We start from the raw sequence: 26,771 nt of genomic DNA, 5'->3' as shown, positions 1-26,771 counted from the left end.
CACACTCAGGTTTATGTTGCAGTTGGTTCAGGTCACTATTGCAGACATTACCAGGCTCAAGATCCCTTCTTCTTCCTCCCTGTCCCCATTTCCTACAGAGGATGTCCAGTTGTTCAAAAAGACTGTCCCTATTCACTGTCTGGTTTTTATATCTTGGAAGTTAAGCAAATATGCACATCCACATGTGTGTTGCTATGCCCTTTGCTGGTTTTCCATGAATATCTAACTTCAGACCTCACAGCCTGGATGTGTGCGGCGTTGTTGTTGTTGTTGTGTATCATGGGTCACATGCTTTCCAGCCTCCAATTTTATTCTTTGCAAATATGCTCGTGGCTCTTGCATTTTCTGTGTTTGGTAATCAGCTCACTGGTTTCTGTAAAGAGCCTTCTGGTTAGGATTGTATTGACTCTTTAGCTCGGCATGAAGTTAATGAATACCACATCAACAGTAAATCCCATCCATGGGCACTGCAAAATCTTTTTGTTTTTATTTCCTGAGTAATGTTCTACAGTTATCAATAGAAAATCTTTCCTATGGTTTTTTTTTTATATTTTTAAATAAGTATTTTAATACCTTGTGAATATTTTAAAACTAGTTGTACTTTAAATCATTCCCTGGTAATGTATGGACATAAGATCAATTGCTGTATGTGTGTTTTGGTCTGCAAAAGTCACTAGTCTTTAGAGCTTTTTCATGGGTGCTTTGAAAATGAGCTAACCACGTTACTGAGGAAAAACTTTTCTTTCATAAGGCAAATGACTTTTCTTCTCTCTCTCTCTCTCTCTCTCTCTCTCTCTCTCTCTCTCTCTCTCTCTCTTTCTTTTCTGAGACAGGGTTTCTCTGTAGATTTGGAGCCTGTCTTGGAACTTGCTCTGTAGACCAGGCAGGCCTCGAACTCACAGAGATCTGCCTGGCTCTGCCTCCCGAGTGCTGGGATTAAAGGTGTGCGCCACTGCTGCCCGGCCTTATTCTTGTGCACTGACTGCAATTTGCCACACAATCTTTCCTTGTTAGGTCAGATGTAGAATCTTTTCCATGTGCCTATTAGGTTGATGGCATTACTTTCTAATTTTACGGCCGAGAACATCACTTGCTATTTTATAACTAGTTGTTGAATTTTGTCAAATGCTGTCTTTGTACCAGTTGATATGATCACATGATTTTCTTCTATAATTGATAAATTCAGTAGCTTGCTTTGATTAGTAACAGAGAATTTAATCAGCCTTATATCACTAGCATGAAACCGTCATGTCTGAAGTGTTGTTTTTACATATTGCCAGTTGACCTACTCATATTTTGTTGAAGATTTTGTGTGCATGTTCAAAAGGTATATTTTATTTTTGCATTCTGGTTTTTACTTTTCTGTTTAGTTTCAGTATAAAATAGTGATTGTTTCATAAAAATAGAGTGGGGAATGTTTCTTACTCTTAGGTTTTTGGAAGAATTATGATTACCTGTTGTTATTCCTTCTTCAGCTGTCTAGTGGAATTGGTGTTGAGTATAGATGGGACTAAAGATATTTACTGACTATGAGAGAATGCAGAAGTTTCTCAACATAACTGTGGGTTTGCCTGTTTCCTCCATTACTTCTCTCACTGTTTCTTTGGGGGAAAATGTCTCATGTATGTTGACACTTCACTGCCGGCTGTGTACATTTGCACTGGGTGTTCCTTGCAAGTTGACCGACCACTTAAGATTGCGCAGTCTCCCTTACAAGTTGACCATTTACAATGTATGTGGCAGACCTTTGTTGTCTTGCTAATTGCCACAGCCAGAGGGGTCTCAACGGGGGGGGGGGGGGCGGGGAGTGATCCACCTGGGGGAGAGAATGAAAGAGGGGTGCCGTTGAGGAGAGATGTGCAGGTGAAGGAGGACGGCAAGTCGTGAGGCTGCAGGGTGTTGTGCTAGGTGGTAAGGTCCACTGGTCAGGGCCCACTGTTCTGTTGCTAGGCTACCTGACCTACCTGACCTGTTCTTTATCTTTGGGGGCATTTGGTTTAGGGCCTGTGGCTTGTTCTCTGGCCTAGCTAGTACTTTTCCATGATTCATATTTGGTCCCTGACAGCTAATTTGTCTTTCTGTAAAGTTTTTCAGTAATTTTTATAGCCACTCCAACTCTTTTTGATGTATTTCTCTTTAAGATACCTTAAAAAACCCTCACCTTTTAACTGACCTCATTATATTTGAAGTGAATTCTTCTTAATCATATGTAGTTAGTTTATGTTTCCCAATCTACTCTGAAAAAAGAACTTAGTCTTTTGTTATGTTTTAGACCAATTACACTTATTGTAATTATTAATGGTTGGATTATAGTCTACTATTTTATTATTTATTTTATTTCCTTGTATTTTCTGTTCCATGAACTTTGTTTTTTACTTTCCTTCAAGTTACTTTAATATTTTGTGCTCCATTTTATCTGTTGTGTTTTTAGATTCACATGTTCATGTAGCATTTTAAATGGTGGCACAAAGTATATAAGCTTCTACACAGACACCCTACATTATCATCTTCATATAGATCCCTTTATCATCTCTGTATTGTGATTATCTTATATATTAAACCTATACATATTTAGACAATTTAAAGTATTTTAACCATTAGGAGAATGTTCACCCAAAGATGTCTATATCCTAACCCCTAGAGTCTGAATGTGCTACTTTACGTGGTCAAGAATCTTTGCATTTGTCTTTGAGGCTAAGATGGAGTGATTATCTTGGGTCACACAATGGTTCTCATATTATTGTACAAATCCCCTAAGATCAAAGGAGATTTCTAAATTGTATTTGGAAAAATGGAGAGAGTGTACTAGGACTTCCCTTACTGCAGGTGGCTCTGGGGACAGAGGGGATAATGAGCCAAGGGCCGCACACACTTTCTGTGTTTAAAAAGGCAATGCATGGACCTAGTCTTGTCAATGCTTTGATTTAACATGCAAAGTCTCCAGCATGAGCTGGAATTACAACGGAGGAAATTTTAAGATCATACATTTTGTTATTTTAGGCAATAAATTTGTGATAAATTTTTATGGTAGCAATACAAAACCAATACAACTCTCAAACATTTTTACAGGACTCAAGAGAAGTCTCTGTGATTACCCAAGTATTTACCATTTCCGCTTTTTCTTCCCTCTTTCTAATCATGCTAAGGTCCCTCTCCTTGTCAGACAGAGCAGGAATGTCTCACCTTTTCTGGCTTTGGCCATAGTTCATTACTTAGTGTGTATGATAAAATATACTTGGTCTTAGGGTTCCTATTAGAATCTGAAACCCGGTGCCCCACTTCCTCCCAATCTCTGCACTTCCTACCCATTTAGTCTTAAGTATGTATGGTTATCTAACTAGTTATCTACTTACCTGTCCACCAAGAAATCATCCATCTATCATCTATCCATCCACCCGCCATCACCCATCCATCCACCCCACCTCCTTCCCTCCCTCCTTCCTCCCTTCCTCCCTCCCTCCCTCCCTCCCTCCCTCCCTCCCTCCCTCCCTCCCTCCCTCCCTTCCTTCCTTCCTTCCTTCCTTCCTTCCGTCCAACTGTCTGTCCATTCGTCCGTCCAGCCACCACCATCCATCCTCCGTTCATCATCTTATTTGTAACATCTGTTCATTCTAACAAGCATGCATGCTTTTCTGAGTGTGTAGAATCCCCAGCTCTGCTCCTTGACCCAGGGTACTTGAGTTTGTCAGGGCCTCCAGAGGTTCCGGAGCTGTCCAGCAGCCTCTGGCTCCTGGCTAAGTTCTATGTGCAGTCTGTGCCTGGAGGCTCTCCAGCGCCCCGCCCTGGACAGAGAGCCTCTCAGGCAGGGCTGGCCAAGCTTCCCCGCTCACCACCCATCTCCGCCTGTCTCTTTCCTCTGTCCAGCTTCACCTAGGAGTCCTGCGTGCTTTGGCGGGGTTCCTCTCCCCGCCCGGGAGGGGGTTCCCTGCTTCCGGGGCTGCTGTGCAGCGAGTGTCTGAGTGCGGGCTTCCCTCTTTGCCCGAGGCGGCCGGGTGCCTTGCCTTTCTTTGCAACCTCGCCTCCTGCGGCTGGGTGGTCCTTTCTCTCTGCCGGGCTTTGGAGACACGCGCCCGATTTCGAGGGGTGAGAGCAAACGCCGCCCATCAACTTGGCACCTGGCATTGAGATCCTAAGATCCCGACCTGAGGCTGCGGTGGCCGGCGGGCAGGCGGGCAAGGGTGGCGGAGGGCGGCTGAGGGCCAGCCTGGCTGGACCGGGCTCTGCTTGCGGGAGAGAGGCCGCCCCGCCCGCGCCCGCGCCCCGGCTCGCGCCCCGCCCTCCCGGAGCGGTCTCCGCGGCTCCAGGCTCTCGCCATTGTCTCCGCCTTTCCAACAGGTTCGGGCGCGGGAGCGCGGACGGGTGCGGGGCGGCCCGGCCCGGCTTTCCCGGGGCCGCCTCCCTTCCTCCGCGTGCGCGCCCCGGCCGCGTGGCTTGGCGGGGCGCCGCTCGGTGCAGGTCCCGGCAGGTCCCTGCGAGCCCGACCTGGCTGCGGCCCGCCGCGTGCGGGAGCGATGCGCGCAGAGGCGGCTCCAAGTTCGGCGCGCACCCGGGGGGGGCCGCCCCGCTCGGTCTTAGGCGTCTGAGCCCTGGTGGCGACGCCGAGGCGGTCGCAGGAGGGGCCGGCGCGGCTTTCCCGCTTCACTCCCAGCACCTCTTGGTTTTTATCTTTATTTTTAAAGAGGGAGACGATGGACTGAGCCGATGCACGCCATGGAGTCCCGGGTGTTACTGAGAACGTTCTGCGTGATCCTCGGGCTCGGAGCCGGTGAGTAGCCGCCGTGCTGGGCCGGGATGCTCTCCGCCGTGGGGTAGCCGCCCCAAGTCCCTCTGAATTGGGGAGCTCTGGAGGGCGCGGGTTGGCATTTGGGTCCCCTCTGTGCTCGTCCTGGGGATAGCGAGACAGGTCACGCCCTTAGGGTCTGTGGCTGAGGGGGAACTTTGCACTGAGAGGGGATTAAAGTAGGTCAGGGAGATGGGACCCAGCGCTCTGCTATTTTAAGCTTGGCAGCGCGTCCAGGTAAGTAAGGCTCTCCGGTTGGAGGAAGGAGTCTCCTCGTGTCAGCACTTCCCAATATTGTCTCCAAGATGCGTTCTTTGCAGCTGCGGAGGCTTGCGTTTTAATGGCCCCTTTTCTTCTTTCTTTCTTTCCTACCCCTCCCCACTCCCACCAGTCTGGGGGCTTGGTGTGGACCCGTCCCTACAGATTGACGTCTTAACAGAGTTAGAACTTGGGGAGTCCACGGCTGGAGTGCGCCAAGTCCCGGGACTGCATAATGGGACGAAAGCCTTCCTCTTCCAAGGTATGGCCCACCACTACGAAGACCCCTGTTTGGTGGGAGGAGCTGACCCCCGAGAGGGTCTTGCTAACTTGGCGCTGCACCCCTGTGTCCCAGCTGGGGCAGGGGGTTCCTGTGCGCCCAAGGCGGATCTTTTAAAGTGGGGTGGTTTTTTTCCCCCTCATTTCCCACGCCCTCCTCCTCATTTGGTGCACTTGTCGGTTCTAATGGATAGTGCCTTAATTACCGACTAGAAACTCCAGAGGCAGATGGGTGATTTGGGCGTCTGGGGAACAATAAATTGTAACACAAACGCCTCATTTGGGCAGAACGGATTTGGGAAGGAAACAGGACAGCTCAATCTTGGTTAAGATACTGACCTCCCAAAGTTTCGGCGCTGTGGTGCCCTCTGAGAGGAATTTCTTTACGGTATATTTTACTACATGTCACTGTACTTGAAGCAAGATTACCACGGAAGGCTTCCCATTCTGCCCTCTCCTCCAGTGGCAAGGGGGAAAGGAATCATACTATTAAAATTATTTTAAAAGCATTTCAATGGAACGTTCACCCAGAAGCACATCCCCTCATCACCATAATTATATGCGTAGGATTTTAAAACTTTTTTTTTCTTTTGGAGTGAGTGGACATTGGCTATTCATGAATGCTCATATCTCAAATCATATTTAAATGTACTGTGCAGTCAAAACCAAATTTCAGTTAAAAACTGACAAAAACAAAAACAAACAAACAAAAAACAACCTGCAAATTGATTGAGCAAAGCTTTTGAAGACTGCTCGGTTTGTGGGAAGGTGTTTAGCTTGAGGGTCTAAAGGGTAGCTGAACGGTCTGTGGAGACCAGACTTGACTCATAGTGAAGCCCAGAGGACGGCGGCACAAGAGACAAGGGTTTGGTTTCCTGTGTCCGGAGGATCGAGGCGTCCTCCCCCACCGCACACGGGGTTTTCTTTTGCTCTTGGGAGCAATGGCTTCAAAAGGAGCGGTGCCACTTATAATTACCGAAGCGTTGGCTATGCAAAATGCAACCAACCCAGCACAGCTGCCTTCAAGAAACGGACATAGGCTGCAAGTTGGATGGGTCTGTGGTGGCGCTGTTGCCGCACAGAGCCAGCGTGTGTCACCATGGACAGCAGCTCCCCAGCTGCGTGGGGAAAGGGAGAAACTGACATGTGTTGCGTTTATTTCAGACGCATTTGTTTTTTTATAAGAAATTAAGATGTAAGCTCTTTTCTTTTTTTAAAAAAAGGATGTCGGTTAAAGTCCTTAAGTAGTGTTTTTATTGTGACAAGTGTTTATGATATTTTCTTGACTTTCAGACGCTTTGTGGAGGGTGGGGCTGGGATACTGAAAACAATGACCATATGTAGTCAAGGAAATAGAGCTCAATTGTCAGAGAAAATTCAGAGTTGAATATAAATGTAATTAGATGTAGGATTTGGGCTCATATTATCTATTATTTCTCTCTTTGGTTTTTAGTCTCTGCAGAATGGGAACGAAGCTATTTCAGGACTTGATGGGTTGAGTAACTAGGAAGCTTTGCGAACCAAGTTTCTAATCATCAAAACCTATTAGTTGTCCTGCTAACCTCAAAGGTTCTATTAAGTCTTCTGAGGGGCACTGGCTTCCTATACAGAGTGTCCATCTGTCACAAGTAGGAACATCCAGGAATGTACATTTTATGTGAGACAATTGGCCAACTGCATATTAGAAAATTTGACAGTTTCTAGGCAATAGTCTCAGGGTATCAGTTTCCTTTTCTGGTTAATTAGAAACAATATTTATTTCTATATAAGTAGTCAGCTTCTTCAAGGTATACCTCATGTTCAAAAATTACATGGCAAGTACCCAGTGTTATCTTTGAATTGTCCTCAGTTGGTGGATGCCAATGTTCATTGGTGGGCTTCTTTTGTTTCCTAGGTAATACCAAGCTCAATATTAGAAAGAGCAAATGTTTCACAAATTTAGTTCTTGTTCAAAGATGTGAAATTACATTTCCTGCCACATTATGAACATCATTTAGTGAATTAATCACTATTTCCTGCTTACTGTGTTCTTGTAAGGTGTATGATGTGTTACTGATATACACCTTATTGAGCTTTAGTAATTTCCTTTACTATAAGATTTGAATTCTGAAGCCAACAACAAGTGGACCTGTACCTAATTGGTGGTTCTGCATGGCCTTGGAAAGGTCTTTCCTCAGATGCTAGGGGAGCAGCAGGTTTGTTAAGAAACCAGCCCTGCCTCATGGTGTTTCACTGGATTCCATGGGGTCTAGAGAGACAAAAGCATCCAGACTGTGAGGCGTTTTGAGGTTCCATTTATAGTGAATTGAGAATGCTGCCAGTATTTTATATAGCATGTAAAATGTCATTGCAGGAATAGAAACAAATTACAAAGCCTGTGAGATGCTCCCAGATTTCATACAAACTTCATGTACAAGTTTCCTGTGCTAGCAGATACATTCTAAATAAGAAGTGATTTCTGAACATTGTTTCTCTGACAGATAACAAAACTACTTTCCTGTTTCTTCATTTTGAAATAAGAAATCTCAAAATACGTTTGCCCCATGACTTTTTCTTAATTAGCATTTTCATGTTTTGCTACTTCATTTTCTCTTTCTGATTTCTGAGATATATGCACTTCAGTGTCTTTGAAACTATAAATGGCTTTTGCAAATTACTGTGAAATATGAATCTATTACTCAACATTTTGTTTTATGCTCATAATTAAAAACCTATGCTTCCAAATCATAACTTTTCGTGGTAACATCAACCATAATATCACAACACCGCTTTGTTGTTGCTGAAATTTGATTCATAGTTGCTTTGAAATTTTAATGAGATTTAAAATGTAAGCATTCATTAATGCATGTGGGCTTTGGGTTCTACCTGTTATAATCATTACTTTATGTGACTAGGCAGTAGTTTGGGTTCTAGTCATTTTTGGCTGTAATCTGACTCATAGCCAAAAACACACTGATGCTTTTGAAAATGCATTACTGATAATGAAAGACTTGCAGCACAGCATGAGGAGTTCCCATTCTAAGGACTACTGCAGCTGTGCGAAGAGTTCTCCCTTCCGTGCTTCGGAGTCTAGCTAGTATTTTGTCAGATAATGATCACAATAATTTTCTTTTCTCTGCGTCCATGAGGGATCACAGGGAATAAAGCACACTCACCAAGTTAGCACGGGTTTTAGCTCTTTGATCACAACAATTCACCCAGGCTCCTAAAATAGATAATCTCATCTGTTGTCTTATGCATATGCCTTCTGAAGTGTTTGTGGATTGAATAGTCCCATTAACCCTGAAGGGTAGATAAAAATCAAAACTTTTTTTTTCTTAGTTGATAATTTAAAAGTAACCTCGCTACTATTACTTCTTAGAGAACTTTTGCATTTAGATGGAAAAAGCGTTCACAGGTATTTGGTGGTAGGCCAGTGACGCTGGTTGGCGACCACATTAACAAAGATAAGGGGTGATGAGGGATTGTCTTCAGCATGGTGATAAGGGAGCATGTTAGCTACACTTCTCATGGCTGTGACCAGACACTGGAAAAAGCCACTCAAAGGAATGATTAGTTTTGGCTCACAATCTGAGGGGGAGGACATGGGGATGAGAACGGCTGTATCTGTGGTACAAGGAGCGTAAGGGGTCAGGCATTGTGTTCAGAGGAAGCAGAGAGAGATGAAGCCCACACAAGTTCACTTTATCCTGTTTTCCTTTTTATTTCGTCTGAGACCATTGTCCCCAGGTCACCCACATTCACAGTGTGTCCTTAGTTAAACCTCATGAGAAACATCCTCAGGGACACAAACAGAGCTGTGTCTCTATCTGTGGTGATCCTAAATGCAGTCAAGTTGACAATGAAGCTTGGCCATCATAGTGGGCATCTGTGAGCTTCAGGGTAATGGCTGCGGATGCTCTCTGATAGAGTAAAATAGCATAATGATCAGAGATGGGTTTAGGAACTTGGGAAATCCAAGTAGAACATCATAAGTTATGCTACAGGGGTAAGGGTACTTCTCCAATGAATGTTGTGGTGAGCTAAGATCATCCATTGGAATTATTGTTGTACAATTACTATACAGTTAGTGTTAGGCATGTAGCAAATCAAGAAGTCAGAGCTTCATAGTGCATTAAAATTAGCTACCAAACAACTATAAAGATAATAACTTAATCATTATTAAGATGAATTATATGAAAAATTGAGAACATAATGGGAGTCTGAATTCTAGTTCAGGGAGGCTCAGGGTTAGGGAGACTCTCTTTGAAGAATCATTTATAATGATAGCATATCTGAAGACCCGAGGCTGTGGGTCTTCAGAGAGGAAGAATAACACAGTCAAAGAGGACATGAACAAATAGCTCAGGCCTAGAGCGAGTACAATGCATTGGAGAAAATGGAAGCAGTCTAAAGGACTGGAGATATTATGGTATAGATAGAGATTATGGTATGAAGCAGATGTGTGAAGCAGGGACTGGGTTCCATGGCAGAGCATACCAACATAGCATAAATGAAAAGTCAGCAGTGTACAAAGATGTTTTGTGTAGGTGGAATAAGGGTGTCCTAGAGGCATGCACATGCTAACTGTTGGAACCTAAGTGTTTTGTTATGACATGGGAAAGTAAGGTTGGTCGTGAGCTTACTTTAACGATGCATGAGGGGTTATCTGCATAAGCCTTGCGTAGTCAGAAGAGTCAGAGTGCTATAATGTGAGAAAGACTAACCCAGCCACTGCTGCCTTTGAAGATGGAAGTACCCCAAAACCAAAAAACACAGGCGGTCTCCAGGTACTAGAAAAGGCAAAGGAACAATTACCCTTTGGAGCTATGAGAGGGAACACAACACTGTTTTTAATCTTGATTTTTAGTCCAATGAAACTTATTTTGGACTTCGGATCTCCTTAATTCTGAAATAATAAATAGAGTAGTAGCTGACAAGTATCATCATTTTTGTGAAGATTTATCAACAATAAGCAACTGATGTATCTTGTTGCATAAAAGTGGCTGCTTCTGTAAGCAATACCTAAACCTGTGGAAGAAGTTTTGGAATTGGGCTTTGGGCATTGAGAATGTTGAGGATGTCAGGGCTTCCATTTTTAGGCTTAATACCAGTCGTAGTACTCTCTCGGGATCTTTGAAGTTCTATGTGACCAGTTGTAAATGTTTCCTTTTTCATTTCTGAATTGTTTCTTTTGAATATCTTTTTGCTTACTTCAGCTGAAGTTATGCCAGTGCTGTTTATAGTCACAAAACCTTCCTGGGTCTCTGTTTATTTTATCTTTCTATTCCCTGCTTCCTGCTCAGGTTTATCTATCTACCTGTCTGTCTATCTGTCTGTCTATTATTTATTGCTCAATCCTTATTGTTTCACTCCTTCTGTTAGCTTTGAGCTTAGTTTGTTATTCTTTTAGTTCATTGAGATTCTGGTCCAGTGAGGGACATTCCTCATGGGTGGCTCCTGTCTCCCTAAAGCAGAAAGGAAGAGCATCTCATGCCATGCTCCTTTCAAGCTCTTGTATAACAACATTAATTTTTTCAGTGAGGATGGAGTGCTCATGACTTACTGCTCTCCCAAGGGCCCCCATCAACACGATCACTGTAGGTTTTGCATTCCAGCAGCGTATTTTGAAAAGACACATGTATTCAAGCCATAGCAATACCACTGTGGCTGGGAAAGATTTAATATGATATGGTATTTGATATGACTTCTGGGTTTCTGACCCTGTCAGACATTGCCTGGTCTCCCAGGCCCAGCTTTGAAATCTCCACTGAAGCTTCGTTATTCTGCAACATTTTGTTCTGCACACTGGAAAAGCAAGTGTCACAGGTGACACTGAGGTCCCCCACTAACTCGAGCAGTAGCAAACCTGACTCAGGCAACAGCTACAGTGAACCCTGATGGCCTTGATGGCTGAAACACTGTTTCCTTAGGCAACTGTGTACAAGGAGGCAATCTCAGACCTCTCTTTTCAAACAAAGTCTTTCAAATAAGTCTGTTTTTTCTCATCACTGAGACTGTGATGGACAGACTTAGTTTTATTGATAAAATGTCTGTAAGCCCCCACCCCCATCTCTCTCGTGTGTCTGTACATGCATGAATATGTGTAAGCATGCTTTTGGAGACAGGGTCTCTGAGTGGCTTGGGGCTCTCCCAATGTGGTCGTCTTGCTGGCCAGTGAATATGAAGGATCTGCCTAACTCTGCTTCCTCAGGGTTGATATTGAAAGCATGTGCCACAGGCCCAGCTTTAGTTATTTATTAATTTATTATTATAATTATTACTATTATTTTAAGACAGGGTTTCTCTGTGTAGCCCTGGCTGTCCTGGAATTTGCTCTGTAGACCAGACTGTCTTCAAACTCACAGAGATCCTCCTGCCTCTGCCTCCCTAGTGCTGGGGTTAAAGGCATGCGCCACCACAGTTTGTCTCTCAGTTTTGTTTTTTTTTTTTAACATATGGAGTTCAAAGACTGAAGGCAGGCCCTAATGCTTGTAAAGCAGGCACTTTCTGAGCCTTTCGAAGCCCCCAGACTTTTAAAGACAGAACTACCATCTTTAGCAAAGGCCCCTCCTTTGCTGTAGCTTTCCATGCCCTCCTTTTCTGACCAGACTGCATAATTTTCATTTCTTTCTGTTCTGTTTTGTTGTTGTTGTTGTTGTTTTGTTCCTGGTTTTCACTGTAAATCTGGCTAAAGCAACCAATGATATTTATGAAACTTCCTGAAGATTATGCAGACTTGAAATGTCTTTTTTCAGATGAATTGGTCCTTCACCTTTCAACTCAGCCTTCTACAAAGCCTCAGGGTATGGGCAAAATGTATTCAACTTATTGCCAGAGTGTGACCTAAATGCCTTCCAATCCAGTTTCCTTCTGAACCCTCCTGGACACAGTCTTAACTCCCTGTCAGCATCCTGCTCTTCTGAGCTACATACAGCATCACCCATTAAGTTCCACTGACTTAATTAATCTAAACATTTTCCAGTTTTTCACACTTTTGCAAATTTCTTTCATAAACCATTTCAAAGTCTTTTGAAAAAAACAAAACAACATTGGCTAAATATTGTAGCAGGAAGGACCCACTTGTTTTCTATGTTGATTTCTTTGTTTTTGTGACAAAATACTTGAAACAAAGAAGAAAAATATCAATTTTGTCCCATCCCCCTACCTTTTCTTTCTGTTCATGAAGGGCTAGTTCAGTTGTTTTGGGCTCGAGTTAAGTCAAGACATCCTGGCTATGGAACCCTGTGGCAGAGGCAGCTGGTCACCTCACAGTGCCCTGGAGGAACAGCTGGGACAAGATGTAACCTTCCAAAGCACACCAACCCTGACCTAATCCCTCTGCATACTGTCTCTGAAGAATCCATTCGGCTTTAACATCGTCAGTGGCTTAATCCATCTAAGAAATTAGGACCCCTGTGATCCAGTCACATCTTAGACTGCCACCAGCTGGACATCCGTCAGGCCTTCAACATGTGGGTATATGGGTAGACACTTCATCAGCAAATCCTAGCACTGTTTTGATTTTTGGTGAATTGCTTGTATGTTTTTTACAAGGCTTTTGGGTTTTACATCTGACTAGAGAGTTTGAGCTTCTTCTCTCTATATATATTTATATATTTTCCCATTTTCAGTACGTTTTCTCCAAATAAGTTGTCTTCTTCCTTTTCTGCCAGAGTCTAACTCTGGATGAGGGCAGGTACTGAAGTGGGTGGATGCAAGAGCAGAAATGGAGGAATCAGACACGGGACACTTCCTAGTTTCATTTTACAAGAGATGGACAGAGAGGAAGCACATCTTGGTATGGCTTGTCCTACTCTGACAACCTGTATCTCTCACAGGCTTTATTTATACACAAAATCATTTCCTCATGGCCTTTAATCATTGATTACATAGTCTTTTCATGGTACGTACATTTTCTAAAGTCTTCCGTGATTACATAAGCTATCAAAGTAAAAGAAATAAAAAGAGCAAACAGCAAATTTCATGAGAACTAAAATCTAACATTATGATAAAATCAATTCTTTTAACTCAATAGCTTTTCCCTTAAAATTCGTGTCATAAAGCCTTGTGGTTACATAAAAACTAGACAGGATGTCTCTAATAAGTTTGACTAAGGTAATAGATCAGAAGTTATTTCCTACTACCAGTTAGTCCATTAATCTACTATAATGAATATCTGATCTTTCTACAGGAATCTAATTCCTTGGTCCCTTGTTTAGGTTCTTTCTTTTATATCTGACATACGATCACCCATCTTTCCCTTGACTTCTGAAATACCATCTTCTGCTCTTTATTCTTTCTACACTCAGAGAAGTCCTGATCTGACAAGTCTGCTCAGGAAGCCAGGCAGTTCACAGAGCCAAGATGTTTCTCTTTGTGTCTCTGACATAAACTGTTTCAATGTGGTCTCTATCTTTATTACAATCCTACCAAGAGTCAAAGAACATCAAGATTCCCCAAACTGCTTACTTTGTCTTCAGGAGGGCACCAAGGCCTGTCGATAATTTTATAATAAAAATCTTTTCCTTGTCTATACTAGTTCTGTGTTTCTGGGCAAGGGATGAAAACCTAATAATTCAGCTATAGTTTGTCAGCTTCTAAAATTTCCCTGACTTTTTCTTTTTAAATGATTTGTTCCAGATCTTATGTTTCATGTTTATGAATACCACTTAAGTAATAAGTCCTATAGAAGACTCAATTTCTTACATAGCTAATTCTCCTAGGAAATCACCATAGGTTTTAAAACATCAGCTTTCTTAGGAATTGTTCCATTGTCCCAGTTCTAGCCTTCGGTGAGGGGCCCTTAATGGCAAGGAGTTCAAACATTAAACATGTCAAAGACATAGGCAAGAGCTGTGCAGCAAACTCCACCGAGGGCAGTAAAGGGTCAGTCCACGTTGTCCGAGCACTGTGGTCTTTTTCAAGCAGCACGTTTGAGATGCTTGGCATCACCATTTTTCTTTCTCCTTAAACCCTAACATGTACTTTCATGATCTTGTATCTATTTCTGCTCATACTACATATTTTCACAGAACACATCTTTGAGTGACTGTTTCTGATATTTTGTTCCACTCTGTTGCTTACTTTTCAGTGTGTGTGTGTGTGTGTGTGTGTGTGTGTGTGTGTGTGTGTGTGTGTGCATGCACGCTAAAACATGCTTGTAGAAGACAGGGAATATCTTGTGGTAGTTGATCCTCACCTTCTATCATGTGAGTCCTCAAGACTCAACTCAGGTCATCACATTTGGCCCCAGGTCCCTTTTACCTGCTGATCCATATTTCCAGCTCTACCTTTTGGCATTTCTTGAAGTGTGATGAGTTTTTTCAGGACAATTATGCTGGTTAGCTTTTGCCAACTTAACCCATGCCAGAAGAGTCACCTGGGAAGAAGGAACCTGAGGTGAGGACTTGCCTCTATCAGATTGACCTACGGGCATGTCTGTAGGACACTTTCTTGATTCATGATTGATATGAGATGGTCCATCCCATTGTGGGTGGGGACACCCTTGGGCAAGTAATCCTTGGTTGTGTAAGAAAATTAGCTTAGCAAGCTGCAGAGAGCAAGCCAGCAAGCAGTATTTCTCCGTGCCTCTGACTCAGTCCCTGTCTTCAGGTTCCTGTCTTGAGTTGCTGCCTTGACTTTCCTTGATGACAGACTCCAACCTGGGAGCCAAAGGAAACCTCCCTCCCCGCAGCTCCCTTTTTGCCAGTGCTTATCGGAGAAACAGAAGCAAACTAGGACAACAGTTGTTTTGAAAGTTTTTGCAAGGCAATTCCCATTTTTCTATCTCTTCTGGTTTAAGAACTGGGAGAGTATTCTTATTTTTATAATAGGAATATTATTCTCTCCTTGGTTTTCCATGTTTCTTGTTTCTGTCTGTGTGTCTGAAGAAGTAGGGACTTCTTCTCATCTCTGTAGATTTTCTTTGTATGAGGAGCTTTACATTGATCATGAAATACGGAGATTCCGGGCAGGCCATTTGTGGTTCGCCGTGTGTGTGTGTGTGTGTGTGTGTGTGTGTGTGTGTGTGTGTGTGTGTTTCATGCTAGAGTTCTTGGTAATGCTGTACCACAATGTAGGTAGTCGGAAATCTCTTTTAGATCCACTAGTGTGGATCTAAGTTGGTTGAATATATAGGGAGGATCAGGATTCTGTGCTGATAAGGGTGGCCTTGAGCCTCAGTCCACAGAGAATATTGGATATTGATTTGGGACTTTTGTCTCTTTGTGGGAAGGCTGGGCCTGAGAGAACCAGCCAAAAACTAAGGTTGTATGCTGTATGATTGCTTCATATTGGGGTGGAACTGATGTTCAGGGCAATGGAAGCCAGCCCAGTACTTTTAGGGGGCTGGGGCTGATAGCAGCCATGGATGGCCAGGCTTGCAGCCTGAGTTTGTGAGTGCCTACGTAGATTGCTTTGGATTCTAGGTTTATCATAAAGATACGCAGGCCTGAAGACCAAGTATGTCTGACCAATCTGAGCCTGGAGTTGTGTGCTCTGGTCTGGTAACAGGATAGTCTCAGATGATTTGTAAATTCTAGACTAGGTCCTGGGCCGTGGACTAGCCCAGTGCTGCGTTTCACCAGGATAGGCCTGTTTACGGTATGTGTGGCAGCGCTGGTTCCCATTTCCCTTTCTTCTAAGTGAGGACAGATTCTCCAGGTTATGGTGGCCAAGGTTGGGGTATGTGATTGGAACATAAAACCACCCCTCCTTTCTTTTTCAGTATGTCTTCTAACATTTCTGTACTGTATTTGGTAATCTGGCATCTGCTTCCCCTAGCATCTCAGATGGTATGTTCACATGTGATCAGTGTCCAAATTGGCATTCTTTCTCCATACCATGAATAGCACTTTTGAGTCTTGGCCCACCATCTGGCTGATAGGTTGTTCCTGGGACTTTTGAATGGATTTGATTTATATGATATCAATATAACATATTGGAAAGATGGCAGGAAAGATGGCTCAGTGGTTAAGAGCACTGACTACTCTGCCAGAGGACCTGGGTTCAATTCCCAGCCTCCATAAAGCTTCTAACCATCTATAACTCCAATGTCAGGGAATATGATGCTTTCTTCTGGATTCCTGGTATACTGCACGCACATCATGCACAGACATACATGCAGGCAAAACACTCAATACACATAAAATACAAATTAATACATCTCAAAAAATTAAAGTTAGATGACATTTTTTAATGATTTATTTGGTGCCCTAGTAGATAAGATTTGGGGTATTTTTGGTAATGGTGTGGACATGTTTTCTTATAATTTTGATGTAGATCTCCATCAGTCAGGAGACAGTGTGGTAGGTTGAATGATAATTCTCCAACCATCCACACACTAACTCTTAGCACCTGTGGATGTCATGTTATATAGCAAAGGGAATTTAAGTTTGAATATAGAATTTAGGTAGTCAGCTAGCTTTAAAATAAGAGGGTTATTCTTATATTAACATTGTCTGGCAAGACTGGGCAATCAAAGATTTTATCCTGGTAGAGGGAGATATTTGAATCACTGTCAATGTGACACATGGTAGGACTTGCTTGTCCTTGCTGACATTGAGGGTGGGAGCAGACATGAGCCAGGGAATGTGGACAGCCTCTGTAAGCTGTACAAAGGAAGAAAGCAAAGTTTTCCCGAATGCAAGAGGAACACATCCCATTGACACCCTTGGCTTTGCTTCCTCAGGCCCAGTTGAATTTCTGATACCTGGACCATGAGGTAGTATACTTGTGTGCTTTGGCCTCTACGCTTGGGGTGATTTGTCACAGGAGTAGAGAAACAGCAACTGAGGATTCATGTATAATTGAATTAAACTTTCTTTTGAGCCCTCAACCACCTCCTATAAGTATGTCTGTATGGTTGTGGGAAACTTGGTCTTGAACTTGACAGTTAAAATTATGTTAATCGTTCTTCAGAATAAATACTGTAATGGATTCTCTCCAGGATTTAACCATGTGCTAATTCTGAGAACAAACATTAAAACTGAGTATCACTGAAAGAAATATGCCATTCCTTCTCCAAAAGTTAATTCAGGAGACACAGTTAGAAGGGGAAAAGAAAGAAGGCATGGATATTTTGGTAATGGGCTAGACTTAGTTAGCATACTCCTGGGCACTCAATGAGGATGATATTCTTGACAAGAGCAGCTACAAGAGCCTGGAGCCCTGATGGGCACTGCCTTGGTTTGACTCAGAGCACCTGTAGCCATTTGGGAGGGCAGTGGATAGTGCATGTCGTGATCCAAGTGTCACATCCCTGATCGCCGAGATGATGAGTTACTGCCTTCCTTTGGTTTTATTTCACCCACTCATTCTCTCCATGCTGGTTAAAGACCACATTCTTGCAGGTGGCTGTCCTTTCTTCTATTTCTGCTGCTCTCTGTCTCTGACTCAATACTGACTAACGTGCTAATGATGGCTCAGGTAGCACACATTAAACCTTTGCGGCTGTGACACGCCTCTTGTTGATTTATTTCCACTTAGCAAATATTTCTTGCTCTGATTCCAGTTTAAAAGACTTTAGGGGAAGAAAAGTGCAGAAAACAGCTCCTGCCTATCCCTTTTGGCCCACTGAAGGGAGCTGGACTCTTGTGTATGCACACTCCAAGCTGTTCTTGCCGGTACCTCTGCTAATGGTTCGTGGAGGAGAAGTGCCTTTTTCTACAAAGGGGAGATATGGAATGATGGCCGAAAACCCTACTCAGCTGGTCTTGACAAAGGAAAGAAATGGTAGCGTTACTTCCAAGTCAGTGTTCAGATGCAGTAGCATTGGGACTTAGGCTCTAGAGCTGGGGCGTTTTGGGGTCGTCTTCGTTCTTTATCAACTAGTTGTATGAACTTGATCATATGATGGAGGCTGAGGCAGAAGGTTCATAAGTTTGAGGCTAGCCTAGGCAGCTTAATGAGACCTTGTGTCAAGGTGAAGCCTTGCAAGAGATCCTTCCAGCAGGGGGTGTGCAGATGCACTGGGGGTGCATCTGTCTCTTCAGTGAAGCATTTCATAACCTCACAGAAGGACCAAGGTCTAATGCTCAACACCAGATGAGGGCTTTATGTAAATTACAGCCAGAAGGAATAACACATACCAAAGAACACAAGATGGAAACAGTTTCCACAAGAGTTACGGCAGGATAAACTAGACATACTCACATGTTTGTAAGGACTAATTACTAGGACAGAAAACAGAATAAGGTTCCAATGATCTTCCCCAAAGAAGCTTCTTTCAATCCAGAATAGTGAGTGTAAGCATATAATGGGCCAGGGAGGCTGTATTATATGGGTTTCCCTATGGCTGTAATAAAGAGCAGGACCAAAAGCAACCTAGGGGAGAAAGGGTTTGTTTGCCTTACACATCCCCATCACAGTCCATCATTGAGGGAAGTCAGAGAAGGAACTCAACCCGGAGCAGAGGCCACAGAAGGAAGCTACTTACTGGCTTCTTTTCGTGGCCTTCTCAGCTTGCTTTCTTTTCTAGTGTAGCATGAATCTTAACAGGTCTTATTAATAAAACAAACCCGGAGCCAAGTATTGGGGTGAACACTGGAAGATCAGAGAGACAGAACAGGCCACAGCTTCCGGACCTCGCCATTTCCTTTGCTGATCCTGTTTCCTTTGACTGGAAGCCTCTCAGTCCTCATCCAGAATGAATCTCAGCTGAACTGTTCTGCTCAAAGCCTAAAAGCTTAACCAGCCAAATGCTTAACCAGGCCAAATGCTTCTAGTTTCTGGTCCTCACACTTTATATACCTTTCCGCCTTCTACCATCACTCCCTGGAATTAAAGGCATGAGTCACCATGCTTGGCTGTATCCTTGAACACATGGATTTCTGCCTCTGGAATGCTAGGATTAAAAGCGTGTACTACCATTGCCTATCCTAAGTATCTCGTGGCTTTTCTGTTCTCTGACCCCAGATAAGTTTATTAGGGTACACAATATTTTGGGAAACACGATACCACCACACCCTAGGAACCCACTTGCCTGAGGGTGGTACCTTCCACAGTGGGCCAAGCCTTTTAACATCAATCATTAAACAAGAATTCCCCCAACCCAAGACTTGCATACAAGCCAATCTGATGGAGACATTTTTTTTTCACTTGAGGTTCCTGTTCTGCAGACATGTGGAAATGGGTAGAAGGGATAAGGGCAGGTTGGGATAGAGAGGAGCGTATTATATTCTCACACATGCCTGTTCCAGAAGGGAGGCAGCACAGAGAAAGGCTCTGTAGCTCCTCTCTGAAGTCACCTTAACTTCTCAAGCACAGTCAAATTGATCTAAGGTTTTCAGTCCTGTATTGTGGAGAGAATTGTTAAGCATTCAGAAAACAAGTGAAACCCCCTTTTACCCAGTTGGGCTGGGATGGCCTCCGTAGTTGCTATGGATTTGCTGTGTTTGGTTTGCTATGGTTTGGATATATCAGAGAGGGTCCTCTAAAGAAGTGGAACTGTCAGAATGAGGTGGATTTATGAGATTGGCTTCCATGACATGACCTGGGTAGTTCAGCAGTGACTATCAGCCACTGGAGATGCTGAGAATCTGGTAGTTGTTAGTCCTTCAGTCTACTCCAGCAGTCCCAATCTGGTAGCTGTTCAGTCTACTCCAGTCTACTCCAGCAGTCCCAATCTGGCACTGAAGGCCTTGGGGATTCCCAGAGAGTGGCTGGTCTTCAATCTACATTGGAATCCCAGAGAAGATGGGTTCTATTATCAGCAAAGGGATGAGGCAGCAACCAGACAGTTGAACTTGGTATCGAGAGTGAGGGCAAGCAGGCAAAAAGCTGTTTCCTTCTTCCCTGTCCTTCTCTCTGGGCTGCCACCAGAGGTGCTGTGTACATTTAGGGTGGGTCTTCCTGCTTCAGATAATCTGATCATGGAAACTCCCTCACAGCAGTACATAGCAGCTTGCATTTTGGTTGATTCCAGATGCAGTAAAGTTGACAGCCAAGATTTGCTGTCACATGACATGGTCATAGGCAGGTAAGACTTTAGGGAACCTGGAGTGGTGGTTCAGAAGCCAGTATAATTTTGACGCGGCAATTGAGGTAATGGTTTTGACCCTTTTCTTTCTTTTTTTTTTTTTGATCATCCTCTCTTGAACACCCCTACCCTCCTTCCCTACCCCCATCTCTCCTTCTGTGTGAGAGCTGTAGGAGTATGTGTACACAGGTGTGCTTGCCTGGGCTTGTGCCTGTGGTGGCCAGAGGTGGACTCAGGATATCTTTCTCTACATCCCTCCCCCATGGTGTTTGAGACATGGACTCTCATGGAACTTAGAGCTTGCCACTTCAGCTGGAGGGTGGGCTAGCAGTCCTTCAGTGTCTTCCTGTCGCCAAGCCTCTAACACTGTGGCCACAGGCATGTACCTCTGCTGTGGGATGGTCTGTATGTCACATTGCTTTGATTGGTCAATAAATAAAACACTGATTGGCCAGTGGCCAGGGAGGAAGTAGGTGGGACAAGGAGAGAGGAGAATTCTGGGAAGCAGAAGGCTGAGGCAGAGAAACACTGCCAGCCACTGCCATGACAAGCCGCATGTGAAGACACCGGTAAGCCACCAGCCACGTGGCAAGGTATAGATTTATGGAAATGGATTAATTTAAGCTATAAGAACAGTTAGCAAGAAGTCTGCCATGGCCATACAGTTTGTAATCAATATAACTCTCTGTGTTTACTTGGTTGGGTCTGAGCGGCTGTGGGACTGGCGGGTGACAAAGATTTGTCCTGACTGTGGGCAAGGCAGGAAAACTCTAGCTACATACCTCCATGACCAGCTTTGATATGGATGCTAGGGATCAAACTGAGATGCTCGTACTTATGCAGCAATCTCTTTACCCACGGAACCACCCCCTTCCCTCTTGCTACCTCTTGTCCCTATCCCACTGCCATCTCCCCCATGGCTGATGGCTGCCTCCTCCTAACTGCCTTCCTTGCTTATTTCCTTGATCCCCTGAAGCCTGCTCTCAACATGGTTGCTCGATTCTTGTGAGCATTCAAAAAGCTCTGCCCTTCTGAATCTTGCATCCTAGCAGAGAGATAGGCAACACATATACGTCCCACAACCTTGCCACTGATTTACCGCAAGCCTTTATTGGTTCCCTATTTAACTCAAGAGGAAAGACTAAGTTATTATTATGTCTATAGAGTCCCACATAAGCACTCCCACTTTCTAGACAGTTTGTTTCTCTATCCCTTGTTCAGTTTTTGCCAGGCCTCTTCATTGTTCCACAAAAAGCTCCTCCTCAAGGACTTGCACTGGCTATTGGTTCTCCTGTTATCTATTGCCTCCAGATATCTGCATGCTTTTCCTTTTGCCCATTCCTTTTGCTTTCTCAAGGAAAGGCTTTCCAACAGAGGCCTAATCTGACTATCTGGTGAAAATACAATAAGTCTTCCATTCTACAAGTGTTCTGGACTCTGATCTCTAACATCACCTGACATACATTGCTATAAGTCACTCACCATTTTAACAGTTTGTTGTTGGCCAGCTCTACCAGAAAGCTCCAAAATGATGGAGATTTTTGTGTTTTAATCATGATGATGTATCCAAGAGCCTAGCATTAAATGAGAACTCCACACCCACTTAAGAAAGGAATATGTTGTCTTGGTTTTGATATCTTAGGGTTTGGGAGTCTGACTTGCTCCTTCTTCTGACCCTTTAGTCTACAGAATGTATGCAATGTACTCAGTGACCATTTAGAGACCTAACACTGTGATGTTAAGTGAGTCCATGGTAAACCCATCTTTGGTAGAACGTTATAATGTTTGTATTTATGTGACTTCAAAAGAGTCTGAAGAACCCTTCACCACATCAGTGTTCTGCTCTGTAGTCATAAGGAAAGCTGGGAGTTGAGAGGCCTGGGGCACATGATGCTCCGGAAAACTCTGAGAGGCCTCTCTCGGCAATGGTGTAGGAGGCAGTGTGTTGGAGATCTTAGGCTTACTGAATGCTTTTTGAAAATGGGAGTTCAAACTTTCAGTTTGAAGAGTTATGAGTTAAAGAGTTAGTAGGGACACTCATATTCACATAAATGTACCAAGCAACATATAAACAATCATTTGGATTCTTTATACTGTGGTTGTTTCCCTTTATTGCAGATAAGGCAAATATACCAGGCTGTGTCTAGGGAACAGTTGCTAGGCTTGGAAACAACTCCAGGTGGGGCATTTTTGGAAAACTTCAGAGAATAAACAGAGCACTGCAGGAATCCCTTGTAGGTGCTGGAGACTCGTGCATTGGAGACTTAGACTGACTTCAGTTGCTTTAGATCACGGAGTCCCACATGTCAGTCTGTAGTCTGTGTTTTTCCGACTGCCTTGGTAAAAGACTCCTCATGCCTCCGAGAGTGAATCCCAGGAATCTATATTTTGAAATAGTTTCTTGTGGTGCAGATGTTCAGTCAGATCCATGAATTGTCTCAAATCGAAGTGTCAAATATGGCCACTAACCTGAAGTATAGAAACAGACTCTGAAAACAGTGTAAAATGCAAAACTTCATTACTATTTTATGGTGATTTTATTTTGAATAATATTTTGGATATAGTGGCTCAGGTAAATGCATTATTAAAATACATTTTTTTTTACTTTTTACATTTTTAATGTGGCTACTAGAAATTTAATTACATGACTTACAATTCTAATCCTTCTACCGGTGTAGAGGGCAAATCTAAGACCCACAAAGAAGTCAGGATGAGTCAAACTTTGTGTCAATTTCAGAAAAATACTTCCAACTCTTTCCTCCAAAACTAGTTTGCTTATTTTAAGGACTATCCATTCATTTATTCATTCACCAAAAATGTTTCTGATGTATCCAAGGGGTGGCGTACGTTGGAACTAGATGCTGCCTACCATCCTGTTGACCTTGTTTGGAGGTAGAGGTGACATTCATGAGTATGCTCTTCCTACATTTCATCAAATTGCTAAGGATATTATAAATGCAGATTTACTTAAAGTGTGACTATTCCAGAGAGGCAGCTTATTGTATGGTGCTTTGTTTATAAGTTGTTCATCCTTCAGTGACAGATTTCTAGAAGTTCTGTCATAGAGTAAGCATTAGCCTTATTACTTTTGTTACGACTCTCCATTCCCTGATGTTCAGAGTAAATTAAGACACTTAGAAATAGTGTAAATCAGGATAGTGTAAATCAAGAAACTTAAAAAAAACATGCCTTTTTAGTCTGTTTTAGGTTTTCAAATAAAAGTGAAGGGATCCTTCACTGTGAGGGAAGAAACATCACACACCAAATGGGAGTGAGAAATGTATTAAAATGTCTCAAAGAGGACTCATTGTTAGTTCAAATTTGAATCCAAAGACTTTGGACTTAGGCATCCCTGGGAGTTTAAAACATTTAATATTTGGCTATTATTCTGAGACTAACTTCAATCAGATGATTTTCATCGAACTCTTTCACCTTGAAATTCAGTGATAGAAATTGTAACTAATTTAAATGTGGCTTTTAACATTTGTAATTCAGGTTGGGGTTGCCCTCAATAAAGTCTTCCTCCAATTCATCTTTAACTTCCACAGTAAAGAAGAAATCCCTAAACTAAAGGAGATTGCTGTAAATTATACATTGTGTAAGACTCAAGATGTAGACTTATTGGAAGTGGATGTGAGAACTTAGAGTTTGAAGTGGAGCCTGGGAACTGACAGGTATCAAGGCCTATGAGAGAAGAAGAGCGTGCAGATATTGACTGTCACTCACCTGGAAGACACTGAGACTCGATGTAGAGTCATCTTTTTAAATGTTTCTATAAATATCTCACTACCCATCTTGTAGCTTCCTCTTTAGAGCAAGACATCTCAGTGCATTGCATCTCTTCATTACCATGGAGTCCATTTTTAATATTTGGATTGCATTTTCAGTGAAAATGATAGACTTTGCATTCTTCTTGGTAAGATATTTTCAAATTGTGACATGTTTCAAGGACTATTAAAAAATGAATATTCACTGTGTGAGTCACTGACCTGGACAGGGAGCCTTTGAGTGGAGAGAACCACCTGTTTAATGGATGATTACTCTTTATTTGGCTTAGCAAATTAGTAAAGTTGGGGATCGAAGTTAGGAAAAGGCCAGTTGGGATGTGAAGTCTGGTAGTGATGGCCGATTTCTACCACTTTCTGCAACATTAATTACACAGACATCAGGCAAGCGCAAGAAGGGTTGTATGTAAGCACTCTCATAGCTGCTCATGGAGGAACTAGGAGGAGACGTTACCCCCTCCTCCACACACACTCAATCAAGCTGCTCTCTTCTGGGAAGGACTGGTATGACATTGCAGGGTTCTCTCGATTTGCAGTTCTGAAGGCATAGCAACTGAAGTGTGCTATGGAAATTTCATTTTCTTTTTTGCCCTGTCTTAACAGAAGATGTAAATACTCTGGTTTTTAAAATTTTTTAAATTTAATTTAGTTTTTAAAAATGGATGTTGAAATGTAAACCCATAGGAAGAAATTCTTTAAGTCATTGTACAGGTATAAATTTCCGATACAAATCTCCCCATTTAAAGAAAGAATAAATCAAATTCTCTATCCGCATTCACAGCGATATTTTAGTGGATTAAATATATGAGATTCAGCCAAAATAAATCTATAAAAATATGAGTGAGGTCATGGGGAGTGTGAAATAAATGTTCTTTCTGCAGAGAGACTTGTTTTTAATTAGAGAAGTCAGAACAGAGTTTGCTGCAAAACAAAGGATCAGATGTTTCTGAAGGGCAAAATCTGTCCCCAGGGCATTGTAGGTATTGAGAAAGGACAAGCTGTGTCAGAAGACTCCACACACCAGATTTAGCGTTCCCTGTGCAGGGTGCGGAGGGATAAACCTCACTCTCTCGGGGGCAGATCCTTGCCAATAGGTCTTTGCATATAGTATACTGCCCCCCTGTAAGAGTGAGCCAGCCCTTCTGTCCCAGTCCCTGCTAGAGCTGATTCTTTTTGTTAGCATTTCAGCATTCTCCTATGTTTAGACCTATTATTTAGATCTACCCCCAGCTGTAATGTATATCAACAAATGATTAATAAGTAAAAATGGGAGCTGAGAAGATGGTTCACCATCTTACACACACACACACACACCCCACAGGAAGAAAAAGGGAAAGTGGTAGCAAAGTTAAAAAAGAAAAAGAGCATGCTGAAGAGATCCTGTAATTGTCAATCATCTATTCTCTACCCTATCCCCATCTATCCATCCATCCATCCACCCACCCACCCACCCACCCACCCACCCACCCACCCACCCACCCACCCACCCACCCACCCATCTATCTATCTATCTATCTATCTATCTATCTATCTATCTATCTATCTATCTATCTATCTATCTATCTATCTATCTATCATCTATCATGTCTGTCTGTCTAAATATCTATCTATCTATCTATCTATCTATCTATCTATCTATCTATCTATCATCTATCTATCCATCTATCATGTCTGTCTGTCTAAATATCTATCTATCTATTGATCTATCTATCTATCTATCCATCCATTCATCCATCCATCTATCATCTATCTATCTATCTATCTATCTATCTATCTATCTATCTATGTATCTATCTATCTAATCTACCATGTCTGTCTAAATATCTATCTATCTATTGATCTATCTATCTATCTATCTATCCATCCATTCATCCATCCATCTATCATCTATCTATCTATCTATCTATCTATCTATCTATCTATCTATCTATCTATCATCTATCTACCATCTATCTATCTATCTATCTATCTATCTATCTATCTATCTATCTATCTATCTATCTATCATCTATCTATCCATCTATCATGTCTGTATAAATATCTATCTATCTATCTATCTATCTATCTATCTATCTATCTATCTATCTATCTATCTATCTATCATCTGTCTGTCTGACTATATCTTCTATTGTCTATTTTTGCCATGCTGTGGGTCAAGGCCTGGAACTCAACACATACTAATCAAGCTTCTAGTCCTTAACTGTATTCTCAGATCTTCAGTTATACATTTACATTTGCATATCTTGTTATTTACATGCAGTCATAAGCCTTGGCTTCCCCAAGGCTTTAGTATGTTGGTGTCTAATCATTATTCTGAAAGAAAACGCCTTCACCAAAATTCTTACTAAGTTTCTTTTTATGTTTAACTGTAATCTTTACTTAACAGTGTGAGGTGATTTCTCCTTGTGACTTACGATATAGAAGGTGGGTGAGCCTGGAAGACTGAGCCAGTCGGCTATTGCAGATGGTCCACAGAAGGCTAGTAATGTGCTCACCAGGGGGAATTTGGGTGGTTATACTACAAGCAATAGTTGTGTAGGGTGATTTTGTTGACTCCATCAATAAAATAGAAGTGTTGTATTACTTGGTAGATAGCATGTATAGCTTTCTAGCTTAATTTATTCATTATTATGCAAATAGATTCATATAGATGTAAATATTTTAAGTATACTATATATAAAATGTCATTTTTAGACTCCTCTATCCTCTT

The 26,771-nt window shown here is 42.5% G+C and overlaps 1 protein-coding gene across 3 annotated transcripts in view; it reads left to right on the top strand.

The window, feature by feature from the left end:
- The window catches only part of Nell2 (neural EGFL like 2), a 343,938-nt gene that overhangs the window by 50,973 nt on the left and 266,194 nt on the right, over positions 1–26,771 (top strand). Inside the window, exons 1-3 of one of the 3 annotated variants that reach the window (XM_015993199.3) lie at positions 3,785–4,083; positions 4,680–4,765; positions 5,172–5,300. In XM_015993199.3, the coding sequence (XP_015848685.1) occupies positions 4,702–4,765; positions 5,172–5,300 (193 nt within the window). In that variant the 5' untranslated portion in view covers positions 3,785–4,083; positions 4,680–4,701. Of the gene's footprint in view, positions 1–3,784; positions 4,084–4,309; positions 4,336–4,679; positions 4,766–5,171; positions 5,301–26,771 lie in introns of those variants that run through there. The other 2 variants (XM_076556663.1, XM_006974326.4) reach the window with 2 other exon arrangements.

The sequence above is a fragment of the Peromyscus maniculatus genome, chromosome 20 (assembly GCF_049852395.1).
Source record: "Peromyscus maniculatus bairdii isolate BWxNUB_F1_BW_parent chromosome 20, HU_Pman_BW_mat_3.1, whole genome shotgun sequence".
Lineage (NCBI taxonomy): Eukaryota > Metazoa > Chordata > Mammalia > Rodentia > Cricetidae > Peromyscus > Peromyscus maniculatus.
The sequence above is the reverse complement of the archived record's forward strand: the minus strand, read 5'-3'. Positions and strand labels throughout refer to the sequence as shown.